This window comes from Heterocephalus glaber, unplaced genomic scaffold (assembly GCF_053883595.1).
Source record: "Heterocephalus glaber isolate CG9 unplaced genomic scaffold, H.glaber_assembly_v1.0 deba00000594, whole genome shotgun sequence".
Classification (NCBI taxonomy): Eukaryota; Metazoa; Chordata; class Mammalia; order Rodentia; family Bathyergidae; genus Heterocephalus; species Heterocephalus glaber.
This window is the reverse complement of record NW_028258151.1, coordinates 16,051,217-16,075,155: the sequence shown is the minus strand read 5'-3', so window position 1 is coordinate 16,075,155 and position 23,939 is coordinate 16,051,217. Positions and strand designations below refer to the sequence as shown.

Genomic DNA, 23,939 nt, shown 5'->3' with positions numbered 1-23,939 from the left:
AGACCCTGTCTCCACAACAACAACAACAACAAAAATAGAGACTATCAACAAAGAGATAGAATTTAGGAAAATGAACCAAATCAAAATTCTGGGGCTGAAAAGTACAATAACCAAATATTTTTACATCTTTCGAGAGTTCAACAGCAGACTTGCAGAAGCAAAAGAATCAACTAACTTGAAGGTACGGCAATTAAAATTATCCAATCTGCACTCAGGAAGAAAAAAAAGAAAATTGAACAATGACTAAGATACCTATGAGACATCATCAAGAGTACCAACATATGATTACTGGGAGTCCCAGTGAAGGAGAGAAAGGGGCAGAAAGAATACTTGAGGAAATAATGAGAAGAACTACTTCAACTGGAAACAATACATGAATATACACATCCAAGAAGCTCAACAAACTCCAAGAAAATAAAAACTAAGCCATATTATGACCAACTGTTGAAAGAAAAAAAAAAGAGGCAGCTCATCATGCACAAGGGTTTGTTTATCAATAAAATTAACAGCTGACTGCTCAGCAGAAACAATGGTGATCTGAAGGCAGTGGAATGGCATAGCAAAGTGCCAGGAAAAGAGCTTGTGTTGGTTACCTTTCTCTCCTTGCTGAGACAAAATACCCAATACCCAAAGTTAAAGGGGGAAAGGTTTATTTGGCTTACAGTTTGGAGAGGTTTCAGTCCAGAATTGGCTGGCTCCAAGGCAGGGATGGCAAACAGGCATCAAAGAGGAGAAACAATAATAGGTAACTCTGGTAACCCCGGCACTCACAAAGTAGCAAAAATAACAAGGGACCTTAACAGCATCTTTCTGTCCCTTTTATCCCATCCATACTACTGGGATTAGGGCGGTGCCAAACCAGTCACTCATGTGTAGTGGTTTAGTAATCACACGCCCTTAATCCCAGCATCGCACATTTCAGATTCAGCCTCTTCTGAAGAAGCATGAGGCTTCAGGGTGGGACATCTAAAGACAAGCCAAACTGTCAGCCGGGAATTCTATATCCAGAAGACCCATCCCTCAGAAATGAAGGAGAGGGGCCGGTGATTTAGCTCGGTGGTTCTGTTGCCTATCTCAAAAGTGCAAGGTCCCAAGTTCGATGCCTGGTACCAAAAAAAAAAAAAGAGAGATCATTCTATCTCTGTATTACTTCAAACTGTTTAGGGGCTGGGGATTTAGCTCAGTGGTTCTGCCGCCTGCCTCAAAAGTGCAAGAACCCGAGTTTGATCCCAGTACTTAAAAAAAAAAAAAAAAAAGCACAGAAATGAAGGAGAAGCTGGTGTGGTGGCACACCCTTGTAATCTCAGCACTTTGGAGGCTAGGCAGGAAGACTGCAGTTAGTTCCAGGCCAGCCTGGACTACATACTGAACCCCCTTTTTAGGAGGGCTCAAAACAAACAAAAACAAACAAAAAAGGAACGAGAAATTAAGACAGTTTCAGGTCAACAAAACTGAGGGAGTTTGTCACTACTACCTGCCCTACAAAAAATGCTAACAGCAAAAATAAAAGGATGTCAGACAGTAATAGAAAGTCACATGAAATAAAGAAATATATTAATGAGCACACTATGGATAAAGAAGAAATTTTAAAGGGGGAGGGATGGAGCTATACAGAAGCACAGTTTTATACACTATTGAAACTAAGATGATACAAATTCAAAATAGATTGTCATTAGTTTAAGAATTAATGTAATCCTAATGTGAACACTATGAAAATATACAGAAAAGCTAACGAGAAAGACATCAAAACATACACTACAAAACAAAAACAAAAACCCTACAATTAAACATAAAAGAAAGCAGTAATGGAGAAAATGAAGAAAAAAATATGTAGAAATATACAGAAAACAAATAGCAGCCAAGCGTGGTGGCACATGCCCATAATTCCAGCACTTGGGTAGCTGATCATAGTGAGTTTGAGCCGAGCCTGAGCTACATAGTAAGTTCAAGGCCAGCGTGAACTACATAGAGAGACCCTTTTTTGAAAAAAAAAAAAAGCAAATGGCAAAAGTGAATCTTTCCTTATCTGTAATTACTTTAGATAGAATGATTCAACCAATTTAAAGATGACACTATCAGAGTGGCTTTTTAGAATGATTCAACTATATGCTGTTTGCAAGACTGCTGAGCCACACCCCCAATCCAGTCTTTGCAATTGTATTCATAAGGAGTCTGGGGCCAGGGTTTAGCTCAGTGGCATCGCACTTGCCTCACAAGCACAAGGTCCTGAGTTTGATCCCTGGTTCCAAAAAAAAAATGCACATAAGGAGTCTGGTCTATAGTTCTCTTGTGACATCTTGACTTGAATTTGGCAGGTAGAAAGACTGAAATCATATGAAGTGTCTTTTCTGATAACAATGGAATGAAACAAGAAATCACTAATAGAAGAAAAACTGGAAAATTCACAAATATGAAGAAATTAAACAATACATTCTTTTGGGTGGGGGGCGGGTACCAGGGATTGAACTTGGGACCTCGAGCTTGTGAGGCAGGCGGTGGAACCACTGAGCTAAATCCCAGGCAACAATACATTCTTAAAATACTAGCATCAGAGAAGCCCTGGAGCATAATCAATCAATCAATCAGTGTAAAAACTTCAACAAAATACTAGCAGTCCCAACCCAGCAGCATATAGGTTCAGCACACCGAGAGGCTTAAACAACATGACCCAGTAAATTTACTCTAGAAAGGGAAGGTGATTAAACCTACAAAAATCAATCAAAGTAAACTCATAATAACAGAATAACCCAGGCATGGTGGTGCACACCTGTAATCCCAGCACTTGGGAGGTTGAAGCAGGAGGATTGCCTCGAGTTCAAGGACAGCCTGAGCTACATAGTGAGACTCTGTCTCAAAACACCAAATAAATAAATAAATAATTTAAAATAATAGACTTAGGAAAATACAAGGTCATTTCAATGAATGCACAAAAAGCATGTGATAGGGCTGCAAATTTAGCTCAGAGGTGCCACTACCTGCCTCAAAAGCTCAAGGTCCTGAGTGAGTTTCATCCCAGGTACCAAAAAAAAAAGCATGTGATAAACTCCAGATGATTCAATCCCTGGTACCAAAAAATAAAAATAAAATAAAGTCCAGATGTGACACCAAAACCATGAGTGACAAATTTTTTTTTTTTGGTACTGGGGATCGAACTCGGGTCCTTGCGCTTGCGCAGCAGGTGGCAAAACCACTGAGCTAAATCCCCGGCCCCATGAGTGACAATTTTTAAAAAAGATTAGAAATTCATCAAAATCTGAAATGTGCTTCAAATGACATTATCAAGAAAGTGAGCTGGGCATGGTGGTGCACACCTGTAATCTCAGCATTTGGGAGGTTGAGGCAGGAGGATTGCCATAAATTTGAGGCCAGCCTGGGCTCCATAGTGAATTCAAGGCCAGGATGACTACTACTGTCTCAACGCCCCCCCCAAAAAGAAAGAAAGTGAAAAAAACAGCATATAAAATGGAAGAAAATATTCTAAAATCATATCCCTGATAAGGGTCTAGTTTCCAGAATTTAAAAAGAACTCTTCAATTCAGTTCTGACACCATCTCCCTGGAGATGGCAAAGACCATGGGTGGAGGCTCAGTCTCATAAATTGGCTCCGATTTCAGGTACCAACCCCAAGTAGTAGACTATCACTTGTGCTCTGGTTGACCAGCTATAAATCAGGGTTCCCACGAACTCCCTAGTGAGGTTCAATTAATGTTAGAGCAGCTTCCAGAACTTGGGGAAACACATGTATCCATTCATTATAAAGGACATGAACGAGGATACAGCCAAGTGGAAGAGATGCCTTGGGCAAGGTATGGGGAAGGGGTACAGAGTTTTCCTGTCCTCTTGGAGCAAACTGTGGGGAACAGGGAAAGGGGACATTACTAGGACCTCTGCAGTAAGTCCTAGTCTCCTGCAAGCCATGGCAGCACAAGGCGAATTATAGGAAAGGTAGAAAAATGAGACTTTGAGAAGAAGCTGAGCTTTGGGTCTGATCAGTGCTGCATTGGGCAACAAAGACGAAAGCCCCCAGCTTACCACACCTTTTATTCAGTACATCGTCCTAAACAAGATGTAACAAACAACTTTCGGAGAGTTCAGTACATCAGGTAAACAAGATGTAACAATCCAAGAACAATGAGGAACTGAGTAGATGAAGATTTTGTTCCTCCCAGGATGTCTTCAGCTGGTGTAATCTTGTCCCGAAGCATCACAACATCACCGGATCACTGAGGTCTCAGTTGTGACCAGAGGCCAAAATGGAATTATGTCTCAGAATGCCATAGCTGGGCTGTAGGCAGGAGAACTAGGCTAACCAAATGATTTTTCCCTAAAATTACGTACCATTGCTCCCAATAGCAAACCACCCCTTGGCACCTCCACATGTTCAGCTACCTCGGAGCTTTCTGATCCTTGCCCGTCTAGATTTTTATGGAAGTTTCAGTATGTAAGCATGAGCGATTGCATTATTGCCTCTGGGTGATCCACTTCCCTTCAGCCCACTCCTTTGGAGAGGGGGAGAGAACTGAAAGCTCCAAACCTCTAATCACAGGGTTGGTTCCTCTGGCAACCAGTCCCCCTCTGCGCTACTCAGGAGCCCACCAAGGGTTGCTCATTAGAACAAGCGATAGATGCATCTGTATCTATTGCCCAGGAAATTCCAAAGGACTTAGGAGTTCTGTGTCAGGAAGCAGGGACAGAGACCAAATACATATTTCTTATTACATCACAACATAATACTTTTATATAATGTGAATGGGCCTCATCCAATCGTGGAAGGCCTTAAAGAAGAGCTAATTCTGCCTCCAAATGATCCTCAGACTTGAGCCCTCAGACCTGAGCTGCAATATCAGCTTCCCCTGGTATCCAGCCTGCTAGCTGCTCTGTACAATTCAGACTTACCCGCCCCAGTGACCATGTGAGCCAATTCATTCAATCAATCATACAATGTCACTTGCACACAGTTGGTTCTGTTTCTCTAGAGAATCATAACCCAAGTCTCCCCGGGGAGAACCAGAGGGGAAGCCACCAACAGACACATTCTATTCCCTATGTTCTCTCCTGCCACAGCCAAGCTCTCTCCCAGCCAGGAGAGGCAAACTTTTGGCTGCCTTCTGGACGTTCCATGTGACTTTCCTTGATCTTGTCACTTTAAGTCTTAGTCACTACTTTACAGTCTCCCCTTACACTAGGTGCCTTAGGGTTCACAAGAATCTTACATATTCATTCAACAAACATGTACTAATGCCTGCTATGTGCCTAGCATGGAATGCAGGGACAAACGACCAGGTAAATCTTACCAATTGAAGTATGACTGGGTATTGTGTGAAACTCAAATGTTCAAAGGGTTGGAGAGCCAGGGAACAGCAATTTGAGACTTTGGCAAAGACAAGACTTTCTTTGGCAGAGAGAAGGCACTCTGGTACTCTGACCAGTTGTCATCGTGTGGGAATGTAGGCCTGGCATTGCCACATCTCAGAATTGAAAATGGAAATTGGAGACATGGAATTTACATAAAATCTCCTGGTTCACCCAAATTACTAATGTGATTCAATGTTTTGTTGTTGCTCCATTGGGGACTGAACCCAGGGCTTTTGCACTGAGCTACATCCCCAGCCTCACCTCACCGCCTTTGTTTAGACAGTGTCTCCATAAGTTGCTAAATTCCCCAAGCTGGGCTTGAACTTGCAGTCATCCTGCTCAGCCTCCCAGAGTGCTGGGCTTACAGGCCCATCTTCAAATTATTATTTTCATACACTGAGCAAGGCAAAAATAAAACCCTACATGGCACCAAACCTTCTGAGCCACCTGGTTATAAGGCCTGTGCTGAAGGAAACTGCACTTTCCTTCCTCCTCTCTCCTGGCATCTGTCCCCTATGAAAACCTTCGAGGACAGTACCTGTGTGTCCAGCGGCCATGTGCCTAACACAGCCTCTGGGAGGGAGGGAGGTGTTAGTGCACTGAGTTGCAAAATATAAATCTTTTGATCACTCTTCCACTCAACAACCTTGGCACCCTGCTCCCTGTGGAACAGGGGATAGACATCTTACCCTGGCATTGGACACCCTTCCCAGTATGTCCCAATACCCCATTTCAAGCAAGATACACACACATAGTGCTGTGCCCTATAGGGCACCCTGATTTGGCCAAAAAGATGGCATGTGATATCATCTACATATGGCTGATTAAGCAGTCTAGTACCTGCCCTTTCCCACGGCCTCTAACTTCTAGAGTCCATGGGTCAGTGTATGGTGGCTGGGGTTGGAACGTTTTGCTTAAGTGTGTGCTTCTGTGTGTGTGCTTCTGTGTCTGTGTGTGTGTGTGTGTGTGTGTGTGTGTGTGTGTGTGTTGGGGAGAAAGAGTGTGGTTAGGAGTTCTCCACCCTGTGAGAGGTGCTGGGGAGAGGGAGGGATCAGTAGTCTGAATACAATAATAATTTAAATGATCAAACACTGCTACATAGGACTAAGCGTCCAGTGGGGGTTTCTCTATTTCCTGCAGATGACATATTGACCCCCGACTTGCCACTAGTCAGAATCCCAGTGCCAGTTTTCAGTGCTACCAACTCCTGGGTCCCCTTTGTAAGAAGAAAACCACACTCATTTGGCTTCTCCCCGGGAAGTTCCGATACCTAGAGTGTGAACACGAGGGAGATGCATGGTGCACAAACAGGGAAGAGGGCAAGGATTTAGACGCAGAATCCCACCTTTATGGCCAATTCAGTTTTCTTCAGCTCGCTGCATCTGGATGGGTGGGATGTGGAAAATTAAGAAACTTTCCCCTCTGTAAAATAGGACCGACGAGGATGGGATTCGAACCCACGCGTGCAAAGCACAATGGATTAGCAGTCCATCGCCTTAACCACTCGGCCACCTCGTCCCACACCTAGTACTCCCTTCCACATTTCCTTATCTCTCATCATCTCTGAACCTCCAGGATCCCATCACTCATCTCTCACCATCGGCCTGGTAGGACTCAAGAAAGGAAGACACGATGGAAAGAAAGGAGCTATTTTGTTTCCTTTCGGCGCGCTTCTGCCAGAAACCGCGCCATCCTTCGCTAAGCTACAGACGACTAAGCTTTGCCACAATTTCCCCTTCGAGTCCTGGCGTGCGCGCCGGGGTTGCAGGACGCTCTTGGTTCAGAGGATTCCACACTAACCGCGAGGAAGGGGTGCAGGTCCCAGAGCACCCGGGCACAGTGGCAGTGGCAGTGGCAGTGGCGGCGGGGCCGTGGGGCCGCGGGACCCAGGCAGGCTCGGCGTTTGCAAAGCTCGCGGCGGGTGCAGTAGCTCCTCCTCTGTCGCAGAGGGCGAGCTTGAGCGCGCAGAGACCCACGCCGGCGGACAGCGGGCGGGGCTGCGCGCGGGGCTCGGTTCGCTTCGGGGAGCCTCGGGTGCGCTCGGCAGGCTGCGGTAAATCCGGGCTTACGGCCGCTGTTAGACTCCGAGGCCCGGTGGTCCCTGCTGTGCGCCCCGAGCCCTAGGAACCATGCAGATGTCCTACGCCATCCGATGCGCCTTCTACCAGCTGCTGCTGGCCGCGCTTATGCTCGTGGCAATGCTTCAGCTGCTCTACTTGTCGCTGCTGTCCGGACTGCATGGGCAGGAGGAGCAGGAGCAATATTTCGAGTTCTTCCCCCCGTCCCCGCGATCCGTGGACCAAGTCAAGGCGCAGCTCCGCACCGCGCTGGCCTCCGGAGGCGTCCTGGACTCCAGTGGCGATTACCGTGTCTATCGGGGCCTCCTGAAGACCACTATGGACCCCAACGATGTGATCCTGGCCACGCATGCCAGCGTGGACAACCTGCTGCACCTATCGGGCCTGCTGGAGCGCTGGGAGGGCCCGCTGTCCGTATCAGTGTTTGCAGCCACCAAGGAACAGGCGCAGCTGGCCACGGTGCTGGCCTACGCGCTGAGCAGCCACTGCCCCGACATGCGCGCTCGGGTCGCGATGCACCTTGTGTGCCCCTCGCGTTATGAGGCCGCTGTGCCCGACCCAAGGGAGCCAGGAGAGTTTGCCCTGCTGCGCTCCTGCCAAGAGGTCTTTGACAAGCTAGCCAGGGTGACCCGCCCCGGGATCAATTATGCCCTGGGCACCAACGTCTCTTACCCCAACAACCTTTTGAGGAATCTGGCTCGAGAGGGAGCCAACTATGCCCTGGTGATCGACATGGACATGGTGCCCAGCGAGGGGCTGTGGAGAGGCCTGCGGGAAATGTTGGATCAGAGCAACCAGTGGGGGGGAACAGCCCTAGTGGTGCCAGCTTTCGAGATCCGCCGAGCCCGCCGAATGCCCATGAATAAGGCAGAGCTGCTGCAGCTCTACCAAGTGGGGGAAGTGCGGCCCTTCTATTACGGGCTCTGCACACCCTGCCATGCACCTACCAACTACTCCCGCTGGGTCAACCTGCCAGAAGAAAGCTTGCTGAGGCCTTCCTACATTGTGCCTTGGCAGGACCCCTGGGAGCCTTTCTATGTGGCTGGAGGCAAGGTGCCTGCCTTTGATGAGCGCTTTCGGCAATATGGCTTCAATCGCATCAGCCAGGTGCCTAAAAGGGAAAGGGCAGGGGAAGTGGGCAGGAAGGGAGGTGGGATCAGGGATGGGATGATGAAAAGAGGCAATGAAGCAGAAGGGATCATAGTTTGGGAAGTGGTTGGGTGGAAGTTCCAAGATGCCTCCAGAGAGGTGTGACAGCTTAGAGATACTTGTTTGGGTCCTGGAAATGTCATCAAACTCTGCTGACCTATCTCTCCCTCTACAGGCCTGTGAACTGCACGTGGCTGGGTTTGACTTTGAGGTGCTGAATGAAGGTTTCCTGATTCATAAGGGCTTCAAAGATGCCTTGAAGTTCCATCCCCAAAAGGAGGCTGAAAATCAACACAATAAGATCCTTTACCGCCAGTTCAAACAGGAGTTGAAGGCCAAGTATCCCAACTCTCCCCGACGCTGCTAATTCCTTCCCTTCCCTAGTCTGAGAAGTCTCAGCCTCTGGCTCCTCAGGCCACACCTCAGGCCTGACTGGGGTAAGAAATGTCACTCCACTTTACAGAGGTAGATGTGGAGTTGGAACACTGGACTTGAATATGGGGTGCTGGGAGCAAATCCTAGCTTTACCACTAACTAGCTGTGTGGCCTTGAGCAAATCCCATTACCTCTCTGAGCCTCAGTTACCCTGTCTGTAAAAAGGGAGGTGAGAATGCCTACCTCACAGAACTTTTGGGAGGCTCAGATGAGATGCTGTATGTAAAAACATTCTGTAAGCTTCGTACAAATGTGAAGTATTAATATTATTACAGTATTATTGTTATTATTGTTGTTATTAACAATCTTGGGTGAATGGGTAGTAAGAGCAAAACGTATGAATGAGACAGAGCTGAGAAGTCTGAGTACTTAATGAAATGGGCCTTTTGGAAAGGAATCAAGATGAAAGCACAGAGTTTAATTCTTAACTCTTGGACTGAAACATAAACTTAGTGGTTCTTCCAGGCCTCTGCCCACAGGCGCTCTGGAGGAGGGAAAGGTCTGCAGGCTCTATAAGGGACAATCTGAGATCTGTACCCTCCGTTGGGCTGGGCTGGTTATTTGCCTTCGAATTACAATGTGTAAATAAACGAGTGTTCACATCCACAGCTGGTTCCATTACTCTCCTGAGCTGGGGCCCCGGGATTTCCCCTCCCACGCTGTGGGGAGTTGGCCACAGACCAAGGGGAGCCTGCAGCAAAGCAGAGAAATCACCCAGGCCTTCCACGCCGACCAAAGGCCTGTGTCCTGTGTGAAAGTCGGACGGTTGCTATGGAGACCGACCCGCGGTATCCCAGCATGCCTCTACCCCAGTTGGCCAATCGTGAGCTTCCCCGATCGGTGCCTCTTGATGATGCACACGGAAGCGCCGGTAGGCCCCGCCTCCCGGAGAAGAGGGACCTGCCCGGAGCTTCCGGGACCCCGGTGGCGGCAACCAGTACCGGCGGACTCAGGTACCTCTCGGAGTTGGACTTGAGGCCGGAGGCCCCAGATCCCGCGGTACGTATCGCCACGCCTGCTGCCTGGTTCTCTCTCTCCGGTCAGCCGGTTGGAGCCAACACAGTTTCCTACCCAGCAGGAGCTGAGACTTAACCTGCGTGACGCCCCCGGGGACGAGGGACAGCCCGGCCGCAGCGGACGGGGAACAGCTTTCTGTTCTCTAGCCCGCGCATCTGAGGGTGGAATGAGGTGGGAGGCTCCCGGAGAGCCTCAGAGAATCTAAGTTGGCTTCTGTGATTGTGGGGAGGGGTCTGCCTTCCGTTGGAGCCTGGCCTCGAGGAGTTTACTGTCTAAAAAGATAAATTGCATGTGCACAGCACTTACAGTGTGATTTTCCATCCTTACATTTTGCAATCTTTTCAACCCTGGATCGGGAATGGTTATCCCGTTTTTGCACCCAGCTTAAGGAGCAGAGGTTGTGACTAGTTAAGAGTCGGAATCAGAGTCAGCTGCATAAGAAACACGCTTTCTGGAAGAGATAGGACTTTAACACTGTGTCTTACAAGGTGCATACATTTAACAGTGAGGAAATACTGTCAGTGGTGGGAACTGAGACGTGAGAATGGGAACGATGAAGCTGGTTTTCAGGTCAGGTTCAGATCATTAGTGAAGTCGTTCAAAAATGTGACTAAACTCCATAGGCCAGGCAGAGCACAGCTTGAATAAGTATCAAGGAATGTTAATCACCACTACAGGCACCTGAGTCTACCAAGAGGTAAAAGCCAATCCCTGTACTGCAAGTTTGTTTTGTGTAATTTGTTTGTTTTTGTTTTTGGTACCGGGGATCAAACTCGGGACCTTGTGCTTGCAAGGCAGGCGCTGGAACCACTGAGCTAAATCCCCAGCCCTGTTTTGTGTAATTTGTATCTACAAATCTTCCAGTCGTCAAGTGAGGCACTACTGCATTAGTTGAACAAGGCAAATGTGCAGCCCCTACCCTAGTAAGGCTGCAACTCACATTGGTAGGACAGACATGAAAATGAACAATAGGAGGTATAAAGAGGGATTCATGGAGAGAGTGGTATCCATACCATCCTAAAGGCCTGTAGAGCAATAGCCAGAGAAGTTGGAAGAACAGCATTGATGCCGGCACTCAGGAGGCTGAGGCAGGAGGATCACTGAATTCGAGCCCAGCCTGGGCTACATAGTTCAAATCCAGCCTGATCTATAGTGAGACCCTGTCTCAACCTCTCAATGGGGGGGGGGGTGCGGGCGGCCAATGAAATAGTCCCCAGATGGCAGAGAAATGATCTGCAAAGAAAACTGTTTAGCTTGCCTCTCAAGTGATCCCTTGGGAGCCTTTGGCACTGTTACTACTTCCTTCTGAAATTCTCTTTCTCTGTGACTGGGTTTTTCCTCCTTTGTTGGGGTTTCCTAATCTGCCCCTTTGGTGATTCTTGGAGTTCCATCATGGATCCCTTCTCACTCTACACATTCTCCCTTGCTTGCCACACCATCTCATGGCTTGGAGAATTTGCTGTATGCTAATGACTGATCTGCACCCCAGGTCTTGTTGAGTGCCCCTAGCCCATCCTCTTCTCTCATTTCTGGGTCTTTGCTCTGCTGCTTATTCTGCCAGGAATGTTCCCTCAGTGAACTCAGTGCCCTCATCCGGTCCAGCTTCCTCTGGAAGCACTCACTGCTGCAGCCAGGTCCTGGTTAGAGGCCCCTCCTATATAGCCCTGACTTAATTCTCCTCATACCATACTGTTTCTTTGCCTCCCCACCCAGGAATTTGTGAGCTCTCTGAGGTCAAAGTCTGTTACAGTTGTAGCACAACTGTAGCTGATAGTACCTAGCATATATTAGGTGCTCAATAACTGTTAGATGAATGAATAAAAAGAAAGAATGCTTAGGAGTGTTCAGTGTTGCTGAAAGGCCGATTAAGATAGATACTGAAGCCAGGCATAATGGTGCATATTTGTAATCCCAGCACTCTGGGACACATCGGCAGGAGGATTGTAAATTCAAGCCCAGCATGGACAATGTAGCAATTTAGTGAGACCCTGTTTCCAAATAAAAAAGTTTCTATAAAGCCTGGAAATGTAGCTCAGTGTGGAGCCCCTAGGTAGTGTGACATTAGCCACAAGAAAGTCTTTGATTGCAGGATGAGTTTCAGTAAAATCAAGGGTACAGAAATAGATCCAAAGAGTGAGAGGTAAAAGAAGGAACAGCAAGTGTACAAAAGGCCTGGGAAAGTGCAGCTGTGAAATGGAAAACGGAATGGTCAAGTGGAATGGGTGAAGTTTAGTGTTTCTGCCTTTTTGGTAGTGCTGGGGATGGATTGAACCCAGGTCTTTTTAGATAGAGCATACCTGAGTACATCTAGTCTCCTAGGGTGGAGCCTGCTGTCTTAGTCCATTTCATGTTGCTATACTATCTGAGAGCTGGTTGTGGTGGCACACACCTGTAATCCCAGCACTGCACTCAGGATTCTGAAGCATAAGGATCACTGCTTCAAAGCCAGCCTGGGCTACATAGTGAGTTCAGGGCCAGGTTGAACTGCATAGCAAGACCCTGTCTCAAGAAACCAAAACCAAAAACAATAGCTGACGGCTGGGAGAGTAGCTCAATGGTAGAACTTATGCTTAGCACGTGTGAGGTCCTGGGTTCAGTTCTCAGCAACACACACACATGCACACATGCATACAAAAAAACAGACTAGGTCATACTATATATAAAGAACAGAAATTTCTTTGTGTTCTGGAGGGTAGGGAGTCCAGAGCTTATTAGCCCAAATGTCTTCAAGGGCCTTCTTGCGGCTTATCCCATGGCAGCAGGTGACAGGGTAAGAGGGAGAAGGGACAAGGCCAGACTCATCTTCTATCAGAAACCCACTGCCATACTAACCCACTCTTGTAACATTGGCATTAGTCCATTCATGAGGGCAGACCTAGGCACCTTTCAAAGGCCACATCTCTGAACACTTGTACTGGAGATTAAATTTTCAACACATGAACTTGGGGACACATTCAAACCATAGTGCCTGCAGGCCGGGGATTTAGCTCAGTGGTTTCGCTGCCTGCTGCACAAGTGCAAGGACCCAAGTTCGATCCCCGGTACTAAAAAAAAAAAAAAAAGACCATAGTGCCTGCCAAGAGGGAGAATCAGAAGACAGAGTAGAGGGAGCACCGAGGCCCTGGGGTCCCAGAGCCCAGGCAAGAGGATTATAGAGTGTTGTCCAGAAGAGACGGGGCATTGTAGTTCAAAAAACCACATGGGCATAGGAAGGGTGATGGAAGTAAGAAAGCTGTCTGTTAGATAAGTCAAAAGAGTCCAGTCTGTGAAGGGCCTTGAAAGCCCCAGTCAGAAGTTTAGACCCAGTTCCATTGCCACACCCTCGGCCCTCACAGTCAGTGGATCATACCTTCAGCCAGTATTCCCAGAATTAGGATCACCAGCAATATCCAAGGGGATGAGCATTTCCTTGGTACCTGGGCTTCTGTGAGAGGTGCAAGTGCTACTGGTGCGAGGCCAGTTACCTCCCCACACATTCCCTGTTGAAGGGCAGGTTCCATTTGACTCCCTGACTGGCTGCTGTCCTGCTCTGAGCCTGGGCGGAGGTGAGTGACAGCTGCACCCCCTCCCCCAGAGCCCAAATGCCTGTCCAACCTCCGAGCAAAGACACAGAAGAAATAGAAGCAGAGGGCGACTCGGCTGCTGAGATGAACGGGGAAGAGGAAGAGAGTGAGGAGGAACGGAGCGGCAGCCAGACTGAGTCAGAAGAGGAGAGCTCAGGTGAGCCGGAGACACACAGAGGAATAGCCGCCCACCACTGCAGAGCCAGCCCTAAACCAGTCTCTCTTCCCAGAGATGGACGACGAGGACTACGAGCGGCGCCGCAGCGAGTGTGTCAATGAAATGCTAGACTTGGAGAAGCAATTCTCAGAGCTGAAGGAGAAGTGAGCATTGGGCCACCTCGGGCTGGGTCTTCGGGCAGCTGGGGTGAGGAGGCAGCAGGCCTGCTACTGATGCCCAGGGAGACGAGCACCAAACTCAGGGCCCTCATGGCAATGTTTGCCCAAGAGCCATGGGGGCCTGAGGGTTGCCTGGCTGCCATTTACCTCCCAGGTTGTTCAGGGAGCGGCTGAGTCAGCTGCGCTTGCGGCTGGAGGAAGTGGGGGCTGAGAGAGCCCCAGAGTACACGGAGCCTCTTGGGGGACTGCAGCGGAGCCTTAAGATTCGCATTCAGGTGGCAGGTCTGTGGCTGTCCTGTGCCCTCCTACGCTTCCAGAACGCACAGCTCTAGCCCCTTCTGCTTTTATCCCTGCCCAGCCTTGCTTTGTCCTGTTGCATGTCTCACCCTCCCTTTTGGGCACCAGGCCCCCAGGCAAGCAGGGCACCTCTCCGTGTCTGTGCAGGAATCTACAAGGGCTTCTGTCTGGACGTGATTAGGAATAAGTATGAGTGTGAGTTGCAAGGAGCCAAGCAGCACCTAGAGGTGAGCTGAGCACCTGGAAGCCTGTGCAGGGTGGGTGAGGCTGAGGGCCCAGCCCGTGCCTGGCTAAGCAGCTTCGCCTCTTCCAGAGTGAGAAGCTGCTGCTCTATGACACACTACAGGGGGAGCTGCAGGAGCGGATCCAGAGGCTGGAGGAGGATCGCCAGAGCCTGGACATCAGCTCCGGTGAGGGCAAGGGCCCAGATCCGTCAGCACCCACCCCTGTCTGGGCCTCTGCTTCCTGGGGTCTGTGTGAGGCCTGGAAAGGGCCTTGTCTAGGATCTGGCACATAGCAGGGTCACCTCCCTCCTGCCCTCCATCTGACACACCCACACATATAATAGTCACAGTCCCCTCAGTGCCCACAGCACCTGTGTTCATATGGCATCTTGGGGAGGCAGGAGTTGATTTGGTCTCACTATCTCCTAAACAAAGGAGAAACCAAGGCTCACAGGAGGGTGGTAGCTTCCTCCTTGGACTGGGACTGCTGTTAGGCAGTCCTAAGGGGTGTCCAGCCCCAAGCCCAAGGTTGAGCCAGTCGACTGCCCTGAGTGGTGATGAGGGAGGAGGGGGCCCAAGTGGGCCATGTGGTGGGCAGAGGCTACACAGGATGCAACAGCCTGTGTGCTAGTGCCCTGATCCTGACTGTGGGTCTGGGGGCACAGAGTGGTGGGATGACAAACTGCATGCCAGAGGCAGCTCCAGGACCTGGGACTCACTGCCACCGAGCAAGAGGAAGAAGGCACCTCTCGTTTCTGGTATCCTTCCACCCAAGGTGGCATGGGACTGGGCAGGATGTCAGGGCAGGCTGCAGACTCAGAGGAAGGGACATGAAGGACGGAGTGGGGCAACACACACTTATGGCTGTTTGGTGTCACATGACTATGTCCAAGCCAGTCCTGCTGTCAGGAACATTTTGTGGGATCCTTGGTCCTCCCAGACTATATGGATCCTAGGAGAATAGAAAATTCAGCCTTATGACTCCCCATAACTTCCCAAGTGGATATCATTCTTCTTCAGAGCTTTTCCTCTGAATTCCTGATCTCAGCTCCAAGAAGTCCCAGACTTCCCTACCCTGGGCCTTATCACTCCTCTTAGGGCTCCTGCCTGTCCCTACCTGCCTTTTCTGCCTCCCCCAGTGCCTGTGGCTTCTCTGTACCCTGTGCCCTACCCTGGGGTGCCCACAATCCAGAAGGCCCGTGCTGCTTCTGTCCCATCTCAGGAGGAGCCTCTCAGTCTGTGGTCTCCTGTGTCTTCAGTCCTCCTGTGAGTGTAGCACAGAGAGATGAGCTGATGGAAGCCAGGAGGGAGAGACCTGGGAGGCAGTGACTGAAGGAGCAGTAGGGTGAGGGTATGGAGACGTCAGGTGGGTGTCAGAGAGGTGGTTTTCAGAGTAGAAGAGGCGACTCAACAAGGGGCCATTTCATGACAGAGCCAGACAGAACAGGGCCCTGAGGGTCCTGGAGAAAGTAGGAAGGAAATTAGTGCCCTCTGTGGGCTCCTTAAAATAGGCTGTGATCCCTCCCAAGTACAGGAGGCCCAGAGGTAGAAGGTGGAACTTGTGCTTGGACTCAGGCTCTCAGCACCCTCTCTGTGAGCCACTTCTCCAGAGTGCCACATTGGCCTCCAGGCTGAGCACCTGCTACCTGCCCTCTCCAGTGGCTGTCCTGCTTCCTTGACCCCTGTCGCAGGCCCTTACATTGTGTACATGCTGCAGGAGATTGACATCCTGGAAGACTGGACGGCTATCAAAAAGGTGGGTCCACTGTTGCCCTTGCCCCCTGCCTGGACACCAACTTCCGGTGTCCAAGGGCCTGAGGAGTTCCCTGCCTCAGCCCAGGTGCCCTGGCATTGCAGCAGCGCTTGGTCTTTCTGCCGGAGCAAGGAGCGAGTGTCACATTAGGCCCTTGTTCAAGGGCAGGTTTGATGGAAGAAGAGGAAAGCATAACAGTGCTGGCTGGGTCTCTGACAAGAAGCACCCTGGAGCTTTGCCTAGAAGGGATCTCCTGCTCCCGTGGCTCCGTTCAGTGCCAACTCCTGCATCTCCCACTCCTCAGAGGCAGCAGGGAGTGGAAATTGCCAAGCCAGAGGTGGGCTCTCACAGGGAGGCTTTTCTTCTCCCCATCCAGGCCAGGGCAGCAATGTCCCCTCAGAAGAGAAAAGCAGATGGTAAGAACCACAGAGACATCCAGCTCCCTTTCTCCTTGCCATTACCATCCCCAGTCTGGCCTCCAGAGAAGGCCATGGCACAATTGGTGGCCTGAGTTAGGTCTGAGGGGTTTGTGGGAGCTTAGGAAGCAGGAGCTGGGAGGGGGAAGCTCTGGGTTGATGGAGCCAAATGATGTAGAGGTGAAATGGAGTCCCCAGCCAGGGTGGGTCTGGGCCAGCTGGAATGCTGAGCCCCAGGAATAAGGGCTGTCAGAGCAAAGCACTTCCTGGGTCCCCTTCAGGAAGTGGCTGCTTCCTTCTTGGTTTAACTTCCCCTCAATGACTTTTCCTGCATACCCCCCAGGATTGTGACCCAGCTGTTCACAGCCAGGGATCCCTTGGAACAGCTGGCACCACACCCAGGACTCGAATTTTCCTGCAAAAAGGCTCCCTGGCATCCCCCAGGGGCAGCCCTCCGGACTCTCCAGTGCTGCTGCAGGCGCCCCCTCCAGCCATCACTGGTCTGGACTCCTCCTTAGCCTGTACAGCTGTGGCCCTGGAGCTGACCTGGCCTCTCAAGACTACTGTCTATCCCTTAACCACCCCACCCCACAGTGTCAGTGACAAAGGAGATGGAATTTGTTCTAAGCCAAAGCAGCATTCCTCCTGGTGACCTCAGACATGGGGACCCCAGCCACTAAACCAGGAGCTGGGCCCTACAGCACAGGAACTCTAAATCAGAAATGTATGTTGAGGGCCTGTCTGCCCTGGCTGGAGCTGGAGGTGACAGTCAGGCTCCCCAGCTTTTCTCAGGGCCATTCCTGGTGTCTGTTTCCCAGATTTCAGGAACTAGAATTAAAACCTTTTCTGGAACTCTGGCATGACCAAAATGTGTCTGATTTACCCAGAAAGGGAATCAACTTCTGTGGTTAGTGCCTGAGCCAGGCAGACTCTTCTGGAGTCCTTGCAGTTTGGGCTACTCAGACTTGGGGAACAGTATGGGGAAGCAGGAGCTAGGCCTGGATTTGGAAGCCACATGTGGTGCAGGCAGAGCACACACACAGAGCACGTGGCCTTGGGTGGGGAAGGGGCTGGTGCATGTGCTTAGAGACTGGGTCAAGTCTGCACCTGCCCCAGTTGCTTGGCAGAACAGCACAGGCTGGCAAGGCTTGTGCGTGGGCAGCAGCCAGCCGCAGCACCATGTGCTGACGACCTCACCACCACACTCCCCCTGGTTAGCTCTGTGTCAGAACCACCCCCAGAACCTCAGTTAAGCAAAGGGGTTGGTTTCTATGGAGACACAGCATCCTTTCTCCATGGCAACCTGAAATCCTGAATCCCAAGTTAGGTTCAAGAATGAGTCATCTGTGACCAGTAGGGGGTGCTCTTCTGCAAGGCTGACCCTCAAGGCAGGGAGACCAGACTTAAGGTGACCCAAGGGTGTGGCTGGGCCTTCAGGGATGGAATCGGCCTGCTTAACCCCTCCCCACCCCAGCTCCATGGTGGGAGGAGGCTGCCTAGGCTGCAGGAGGAACTGTGTGGAAGTGACACCCTGCAGCTGGGGCTCCCAGCCTGGTGCTAGTGTGGAGGTGATCCTGGACCCTCCAGGCTGGGCCCAGAACAGAGAGGAATTGGGCACTGGCCAGGCAGAGTGGACACAGAAGAGTTAACTGACGGGGTGTGACAGGGCGAACCGCCCTCAGGAAGTGTTACTCACCGCTGGGAATGTGCGCCTGTGCCTGGGGGCTGAATTCTCTTCCTGAGTCCTGGGAGAAGCCTAAGTAGAACAGAGAAAGGAGAACCACGAAGGAGCTCCTAGCCATGGAAGACACTGGGGAGCCAGAGGCACACCATCCCAGAACACCCAGCCCAAGCCTTGCCCCTGGACACTTGGAGAAAGTAAAGTTAGTGAAGTTGGAAGGGCAGCCAGGTGGGGAGGGAAAGGAATTACAAGGGAAGAGTCTCTGGGGGCAGGGGAGGTGGGGATCCAAAAGCAGGGAAGGGGTTGAGCATGGGTTGAGCATGGGGTCCCTGCCCCTGGTTCCTGCTCAGTTCTGGGAACCCGCCCTCAGGCTACCCCAGGACCCACTGTATGACATACCTGATGCCAGCGGGGGTCAGGCAGGTGGGTCCCAGCGGCCCACGCGCACTGTGAGCCTTCGGGAGCGCCTGCTGCTCACCCGGCCCGTATGGCTGCAGCTCCGGGCCAATGCCGCAGCAGCCCTGCACATGCTGAGGACCGAGCCTCCGGGGGTGAGTCTTTCCCCAACTCCTGGGGACTGGCTGGCTGAAGGTGGGAGGCAGAGGCTAGACACTGAGGCCTGGAGCCTCCTGACCTCAGCCACTTGCAGACATTCCTGGTGCGGAAATCTAACACCCGCCAGTGCCAGGCCCTGTGTATGCGGCTGCCAGAGGCCAGTGGCCCCTCCTTCGTCTCCAGCCACTACATCCAGGAGACTCCTGGTGGTGAGAGGGGCCAGCCTGACTGGGAGGGGCTGGAAATAAGGGGGTGGGGGGAAAGGCAGAGAATGACCTTATTCCCGATGTCTCTCAGGTGTCTCTTTGGAGGGCTCTGAGCATATGTTTCCAGACCTAGTCCAGCTCATCTGCGCCTACTGTCACACCCGGTGAGACTGCCCACAGGGTACTTTGTGTCTTCCGCCCTCCCTGGGTCAGCCAGACCCCTCTACCCCCTAACCTGAGTGCCCCTCACTCCTGTCTGCTTCCTCTCTGGCTCAGGGACATCCTTCTCCTCCCACTCCGACTCCCCAGAGCCATCCAACAGGCAGCCACCCACAAGGAGCTGGAAGCCATCTCCCATCTGGGCATTGGTAAGGGTCACCTGCCACCTACTGCAGACAGAGCAGCTGAGGCCAAGAAGGAAAGGGAGGGCACCATGCCTCTCTTTGAAGGGCGCTCTCCTGAGCCCACCTTGAGGCCTCATGCTTTCTGGACCCTAGAGTTCTGGAGTTCCTCCCTCAACGCCAAGGCTCAGAGGGGCCTATCCGAAGGCCCACCACCACCCCGGCTGAAGGCCCGCTCCCCTCACGAGCTGGACCAGGGCACTGGCGCTGCCCTCTGCTTCTTCAATCCCCTGTTCCCTGGGGACCTTGGCCCCACTAAGCGTGAGAAATTCAAGAGGAGCTTCAAAGTCCGAGTGTCGACGGAGACCTCCAGCCCTCTGTCTCCACCTGCCGTGCCACCTCCCCCAGTCCCTGTGCTGCCAGGAGCATCCCCCAGCCACCCAGAGCGGCCTCCCCCTCATCAGCTGCTGCGGAGGGAGAGCTCAATGGGGTACCGTGTGCCAGCGGGCACCAGCCCTAGCCTCCCGCCCCTGCCCTCCCTCCAAGAGGTAGAATGTGGCTCCCCTAGCAGCTCTGAGGAGGAGGAGGGGCCACGAGGGTCCCGGGGCAGCCCCTCCATCTCCCCCAGTCTGGGCCGCCGAGGGCACAGGCGGCCTCTGCTTAGATCCATGAGTGCTGCCTTCTGCTCCCTGTTGGCTCCTGAGCGGCAAGTGGTCCGTGTAGCTACAGCGCTGGTGCAAGACAGACACACAGGTGTGGGCCAGCTGGTACAGGACCTCCTGACACAGGTGCGGGCTGGCCACGAGCCCCAAGAGCTGCAAGGCATCCGCCAGGTACTGAGCCGGGCCCAGGCCATGCTGAGTGCGGAGCTGGGGCCTGAGAAGCTGTTGCCACCTGACAGGCTGGGTAAGGCCCAACGTGGATCTCTGCAGCTTGGTCCCTGGCTCTCCACATCTCCAGCTTTTCCCCAACCACCTCTCTCTGCCTCACTGTGGTACCACTGCCACCTGCTTCTCTGATGCTGTTCTGCCACTTTATGAGCCAGTTTCCTCCCGCCCCACCCCCAGATCACTGCTATTCATGTGGCTGCAGACCTCTGCCTCTTTCCCATTCTGGTCTCCCCAGTACCTCCTGTGTGGTGACGCTTTTGCCCCTTCTTCTCTGACCCCGCCTGCCCCTCCGGCAGAATATGTCCTGGAGAAGTCATTGCATCGCTTGGTGCTCAAGCCTCTCCGGCCCATCCTGGCAGCTCGCCTTCGGCGCCGACTTTCTGCTGATGGCTCCCTTGGTCGCCTGGCCGAAGGCTTCCACCTGGCCCGGGCCCGGGGCCCTGGAGTCTTCGGGTCTCACCTGAGCCCACCCTCCCTGGCGGAGATGGAGCAGGTGCGCCAGAAGCTACTGCAGCTACTCCGCACCTACTCTCCCAGCGCCCAGGTCAAGCGGCTCCTGCAGGCCTGCAAATTGCTCTACACAACCCTGAGGGCTCAGGCAGGTATGGCCCCTCTCTGCCTCCCCCTGCCCACCCCTTCTGTTTACAAACACCCGCCCCCCAAGGGGGCTGCTCCCAGTACCTTGGAATAGCACAACTGGGGAGAATGATCCAACCCTCTTATCTCAAATGGTGACACTGAGGCCCAGAGAGTAGTAACTTCTATACAGCCATTCCTGTGATTGCCATGGTGATCCTGGGGCCTAGGAGCTGTCTGGCAGAGGGGAGGTGTCACTGTCTCTGTCAAGGATTAGATTCTGACCCCAGAGGAGCCTGAAGCCTCCTCCTCCCATGTCCCTAAGGGGAGAGTGCAGGTGCTGATGAGTTCCTGCCACTGCTGAGCCTCGTCTTGGCTCAGTGTGACCTTCCAGACCTCCTGCTGGAAGCTGAGTACATGTCGGAGCTTCTGGAGCCCTCCCTGCTCACCGGAGAGGGTGAGGGGTGCTACCTCCATGCCTGTGTGGGGCCAGGGGACCTCAGCTGCTGTATGGGCCCTGAATAAGCAGGGAGGGGGAGAGGGTCACTCCAGCCCTGCCTGAGCTCCATTCTGGCCCCCTGTTCCCAGGTGGCTACTACCTGACCAGCCTGTCAGCCAGCCTGGCCCTGCTGAGCAGCCTAGGCCAGGCTCACACCCTTCCCCTTAGCCCAGCACAGGAGATGCAGCGTTCCCTGAGGCTCTGGGAGGAGCGGTGTCTGCCTGCTACCCACAGCTTCCAGGTAACAGCAGGGTCCCGCCACCCCCCACCAATCAGTCAGGCCCAGAGAGGCTCTGACATCCTCTTGCACAGCACCCCCGCCACCACCACCCCCCATCACCCGCAATAGAAGCAGCGTCCTCCCATGGAGTGTGCTTCATACACCCTGCACTGGGCTGACACTCCAGGGGCAGCCTTCCAAGTCTTCACAGAAACTGAGGAGGAGGGCTGTTAATTATCCCCATTTTGCAGATAGGGCACTGGGACTGCCATGGAGAGGGAAAGGGACATGGGTAGCAGGCTCAGGCCCCAAATCCTGGCCCCCAGCCTTTGCTCCTGTCCTTAGGCGTCAGCCCAGGTGTCCTCAGAGACAGCCACCATGCTGCCCTCACTCTCCTCAACCTTGCTTGCAAGTCTTGCAAGCAGGTCCTGAGTTCATCCTAGCTCTACCATTTCTTGGTTGTGGGGACTTGGGCAAGTTATACATTTCTTTGTGCCTCAATCTTCTCATCTGTAAAATGGGCACCTGTGATGGCTGTGAAGATTAAGCCAGTTGGTACAAGATGAGTAATCCATAATCTCTATGTGAGATTCTTTTAGGCTTGTGAAATTCTTCCTGGTTTGGCCTTGTACCTGTAGCCACAACCCACTAGCCCGAGCATACAACACACTGCCCCAGAGCCCCCGTCAGAGCCCAGGGAGCCCTTGCTAATTGGTTCTACCTCTGGATATGTAGCAATCAACCCTGCTCCTACACGGCCTTACCAGTCTCTCTGGCTCCAGACGCACACCAGGCAGGACTGAGTCTTGTTTTTGTTTCTTCTGTACAGCACCTCCTCAGAGTAGCTTACCAGGACCCCAGCAGTGGTTGCACCTCCAAGACCCTGGCAGTGCCCCCAGGGGCCTCAATTGCCACTCTAAACCAGCTCTGTGCCACCAAGTTCCGAGTGACCCAGCCCGATGCTTTTGGCCTTTTCCTATACAAGGAGCAGAGCTACCACCGCTTGGCCCCAGGAGCCCTGGCCCACAGGCTCCCCCCAGCCTGCTACCTCGTCTACGGCCCGGCAGAGCAGCCTGAAACCCAGGAGGATGCAAGACAGGAGATGGGTAGTGGGTTCCCAGAGTCAGGTAGCTGGGAAGAGGAGAAAGAAAGCCAGGGAGAGGGGAGCATGGGGATCAAAGCCAGCCCCAAGAACAGTGGGGGAAACTATAAGGCTGCTGAGGGGGGTGAGCATGAGGCTGGGGAGAGCCACGTGCAGCCAGGGGAGCCAGAGACTGAGGGAAGCCAGGCCACAGAGGAGTAGGTGGAAGGGACCAGAGGGTCATGTGGGGCAGGAGCCTGCCGAGAAGGCTGGCAGAGCCACTAGCCCACTCACCAAGACCACAGCCTCCTTGGCCACCCCCACCCCAGCCCTCTCCTGTGTCTGCCACCGCCTCTGATGCTAACCTCCAGGAGCACATCTTCTGAGGGCTGGGGACTGGCCACAGCTGAGGGACTGGGATAAAATTGAGGGGTTTGAGAGACTTCTGTATCCAAAGCCCTTTGTCTCTTGTTCGTCCCCAGCCTATAGCAGTGAGTGTGTCCAATGGGAAAAATCCAACAGATGGCCAACCTCTGGCACAGTGGGTGGGTGGGGGTCTGGGCCCCCTTTACATCTCCCACCATGAGTGCAGGCAGGGATACTGGGGCCCTCAAGGTCCTGAAAGGTGCCAGTCACTTCTGGTGTCTGGAGGACTTAGAGAGGCAACACAGTGGCAGCAAAGTCCCCAGAAGGACCAACTCCTCCCAGCCTCAGCGTGCTCATCCCCAAAGTGGGGATACTAGTACCACCCTGCTTGCCTCCCAGAAGTGGTCCAGCGGATGGGTGATCTTGCTGCAAAGCAGGGCTCAGACTAAGGCAGAAGGGAGGGAAGAAGCTGGGTGTTATCAGCTCTCACCTGCTCTCTTCCATGAGCCCACTCCCTGCCCAATGGGCTCTTACTTGTGGCTTCTCACTCTATCAGTCTAGGGAAGGTTATTCGCTGGAGGCCACACTCTGGAGAGAAACCACCCATGTTCCAGCCTTCTCCCAGGATTGGCAGTCAGGGGAATTGGCCAGTGGAGATAATGCCCACCCTCAGGAGCTGACCATCTGGAATGGAGAACGAGTCTCTGAAACCATTTTCTCTGCACTAAACTTTTGGCCCTCATAAAAGCTTTATGGGGATAAAAGGCTTGACTTGTTGGCCTCATTGAAGCACAAGAAGGCAACTCCCAAGACATCACCCAGCAAAGCAGCCCTCAAGGCCAGGAGAGCCCCAAAGGGAAACCCCGGAGGCAAATCTGAAAGAATAAAAATACCAATCACT

At 52.4% G+C, this 23,939-nt stretch overlaps 3 protein-coding genes and 1 non-coding gene across 11 annotated transcripts; 3 read left to right on the top strand and 1 right to left on the bottom strand.

The window, feature by feature from the left end:
- Nucleotides 1-6,791: 6,791 nt before the first annotated feature.
- Nucleotides 6,792-6,873, bottom strand: Trnas-gcu (transfer RNA serine (anticodon GCU)). Its single transcript has one exon. It is a non-coding gene; the product is annotated as a tRNA-Ser (tRNA).
- Nucleotides 6,874-7,334: 461 nt separating this feature from the next.
- Nucleotides 7,335-9,623, top strand: B4gat1 (beta-1,4-glucuronyltransferase 1). Its single transcript, XM_004852309.4, has 2 exons — nucleotides 7,335-8,540; nucleotides 8,758-9,623. The coding sequence occupies exons 1-2, from the start codon at nucleotides 7,485-7,487 to the stop codon at nucleotides 8,947-8,949; spliced, it is 1,248 nt and encodes a 415-aa protein (XP_004852366.1). The 5' UTR covers nucleotides 7,335-7,484; the 3' UTR covers nucleotides 8,950-9,623.
- Nucleotides 9,624-9,873: 250 nt separating this feature from the next.
- Brms1 (BRMS1 transcriptional repressor and anoikis regulator) lies at nucleotides 9,874-17,475 on the top strand. Of its 5 annotated transcripts, none has more exons than XR_015448937.1 (10): nucleotides 9,874-10,016; nucleotides 13,609-13,754; nucleotides 13,828-13,918; nucleotides 14,088-14,215; nucleotides 14,378-14,457; nucleotides 14,544-14,640; nucleotides 15,120-15,212; nucleotides 16,146-16,210; nucleotides 16,376-16,623; nucleotides 16,967-17,475. XR_015448937.1 is itself a non-coding variant. In XM_004852314.4 (10 exons), exons 2-10 carry the CDS (start codon nucleotides 13,616-13,618, stop codon nucleotides 16,972-16,974), a joined length of 741 nt encoding a protein of 246 aa, XP_004852371.1. In that variant the 5' UTR covers nucleotides 9,874-10,016; nucleotides 13,609-13,615; the 3' UTR covers nucleotides 16,975-17,475. The 5 variants fall into 5 exon arrangements, 4 of the variants coding, with proteins under 4 accessions (XP_004852371.1, XP_087061502.1, XP_021120206.1 ...); XM_004852314.4 differs by having other exon boundaries at nucleotides 16,584-16,623; XM_087205376.1 differs by having other exon boundaries at nucleotides 16,290-16,623.
- Nucleotides 17,476-18,239: 764 nt separating this feature from the next.
- On the top strand, nucleotides 18,240-23,802 carry Rin1 (Ras and Rab interactor 1). 4 transcript variants are annotated; one of them, XM_013075042.3, is made up of 11 exons: nucleotides 18,241-18,506; nucleotides 18,675-18,855; nucleotides 18,954-19,068; nucleotides 19,157-19,229; nucleotides 19,342-19,433; nucleotides 19,563-20,312; nucleotides 20,593-20,898; nucleotides 21,198-21,329; nucleotides 21,461-21,612; nucleotides 22,421-22,718; nucleotides 23,595-23,802. In XM_013075042.3, the coding sequence occupies exons 1-11, from the start codon at nucleotides 18,424-18,426 to the stop codon at nucleotides 23,597-23,599; spliced, it is 2,187 nt and encodes a 728-aa protein (XP_012930496.1). In that variant the 5' UTR covers nucleotides 18,241-18,423; the 3' UTR covers nucleotides 23,600-23,802. The 4 variants fall into 4 exon arrangements, with proteins under 4 accessions (XP_012930495.1, XP_012930496.1, XP_004852375.1 ...); XM_013075041.3 differs by lacking the exon at nucleotides 23,595-23,802 and having other exon boundaries at nucleotides 18,240-18,506; nucleotides 19,375-19,433; nucleotides 22,421-23,078; XM_004852318.4 differs by lacking the exon at nucleotides 23,595-23,802 and having other exon boundaries at nucleotides 22,421-23,078.
- The last annotated feature ends 137 nt before the right edge of the window (nucleotides 23,803-23,939 follow it).

Bases quoted from the DNA above. Each gene is read 5' to 3' on its own strand.
- B4gat1 (XM_004852309.4), top strand. From the start codon at position 7,485: ATGCAGATGTCCTACGCCATCCGATGCGCCTTCTACCAGCTGCTGCTG. The intron at 8,541-8,757 runs GTGCCTAAAAGG...CTCCCTCTACAG, and splicing joins GCTTCAATCGCATCAGCCAG to GCCTGTGAACTGCACGTGGC.
- Brms1 (XM_087205376.1), top strand. From the start codon at position 13,616: ATGCCTGTCCAACCTCCGAGCAAAGACACAGAAGAAATAGAAGCAGAG. The intron at 14,458-14,543 runs GTGAGCTGAGCA...CGCCTCTTCCAG, and splicing joins GAGCCAAGCAGCACCTAGAG to AGTGAGAAGCTGCTGCTCTA. The intron at 15,213-16,145 runs GTATCCTTCCAC...CCCCTGTCGCAG, and splicing joins GAAGGCACCTCTCGTTTCTG to GCCCTTACATTGTGTACATG.
- Rin1 (XM_004852318.4), top strand. From the start codon at position 18,424: ATGGAAGACACTGGGGAGCCAGAGGCACACCATCCCAGAACACCCAGC. The intron at 18,507-18,674 runs GTTAGTGAAGTT...ACCCGCCCTCAG, and splicing joins GGACACTTGGAGAAAGTAAA to GCTACCCCAGGACCCACTGT. The intron at 21,330-21,460 runs GTGAGGGGTGCT...CCCTGTTCCCAG, and splicing joins CTCCCTGCTCACCGGAGAGG to GTGGCTACTACCTGACCAGC.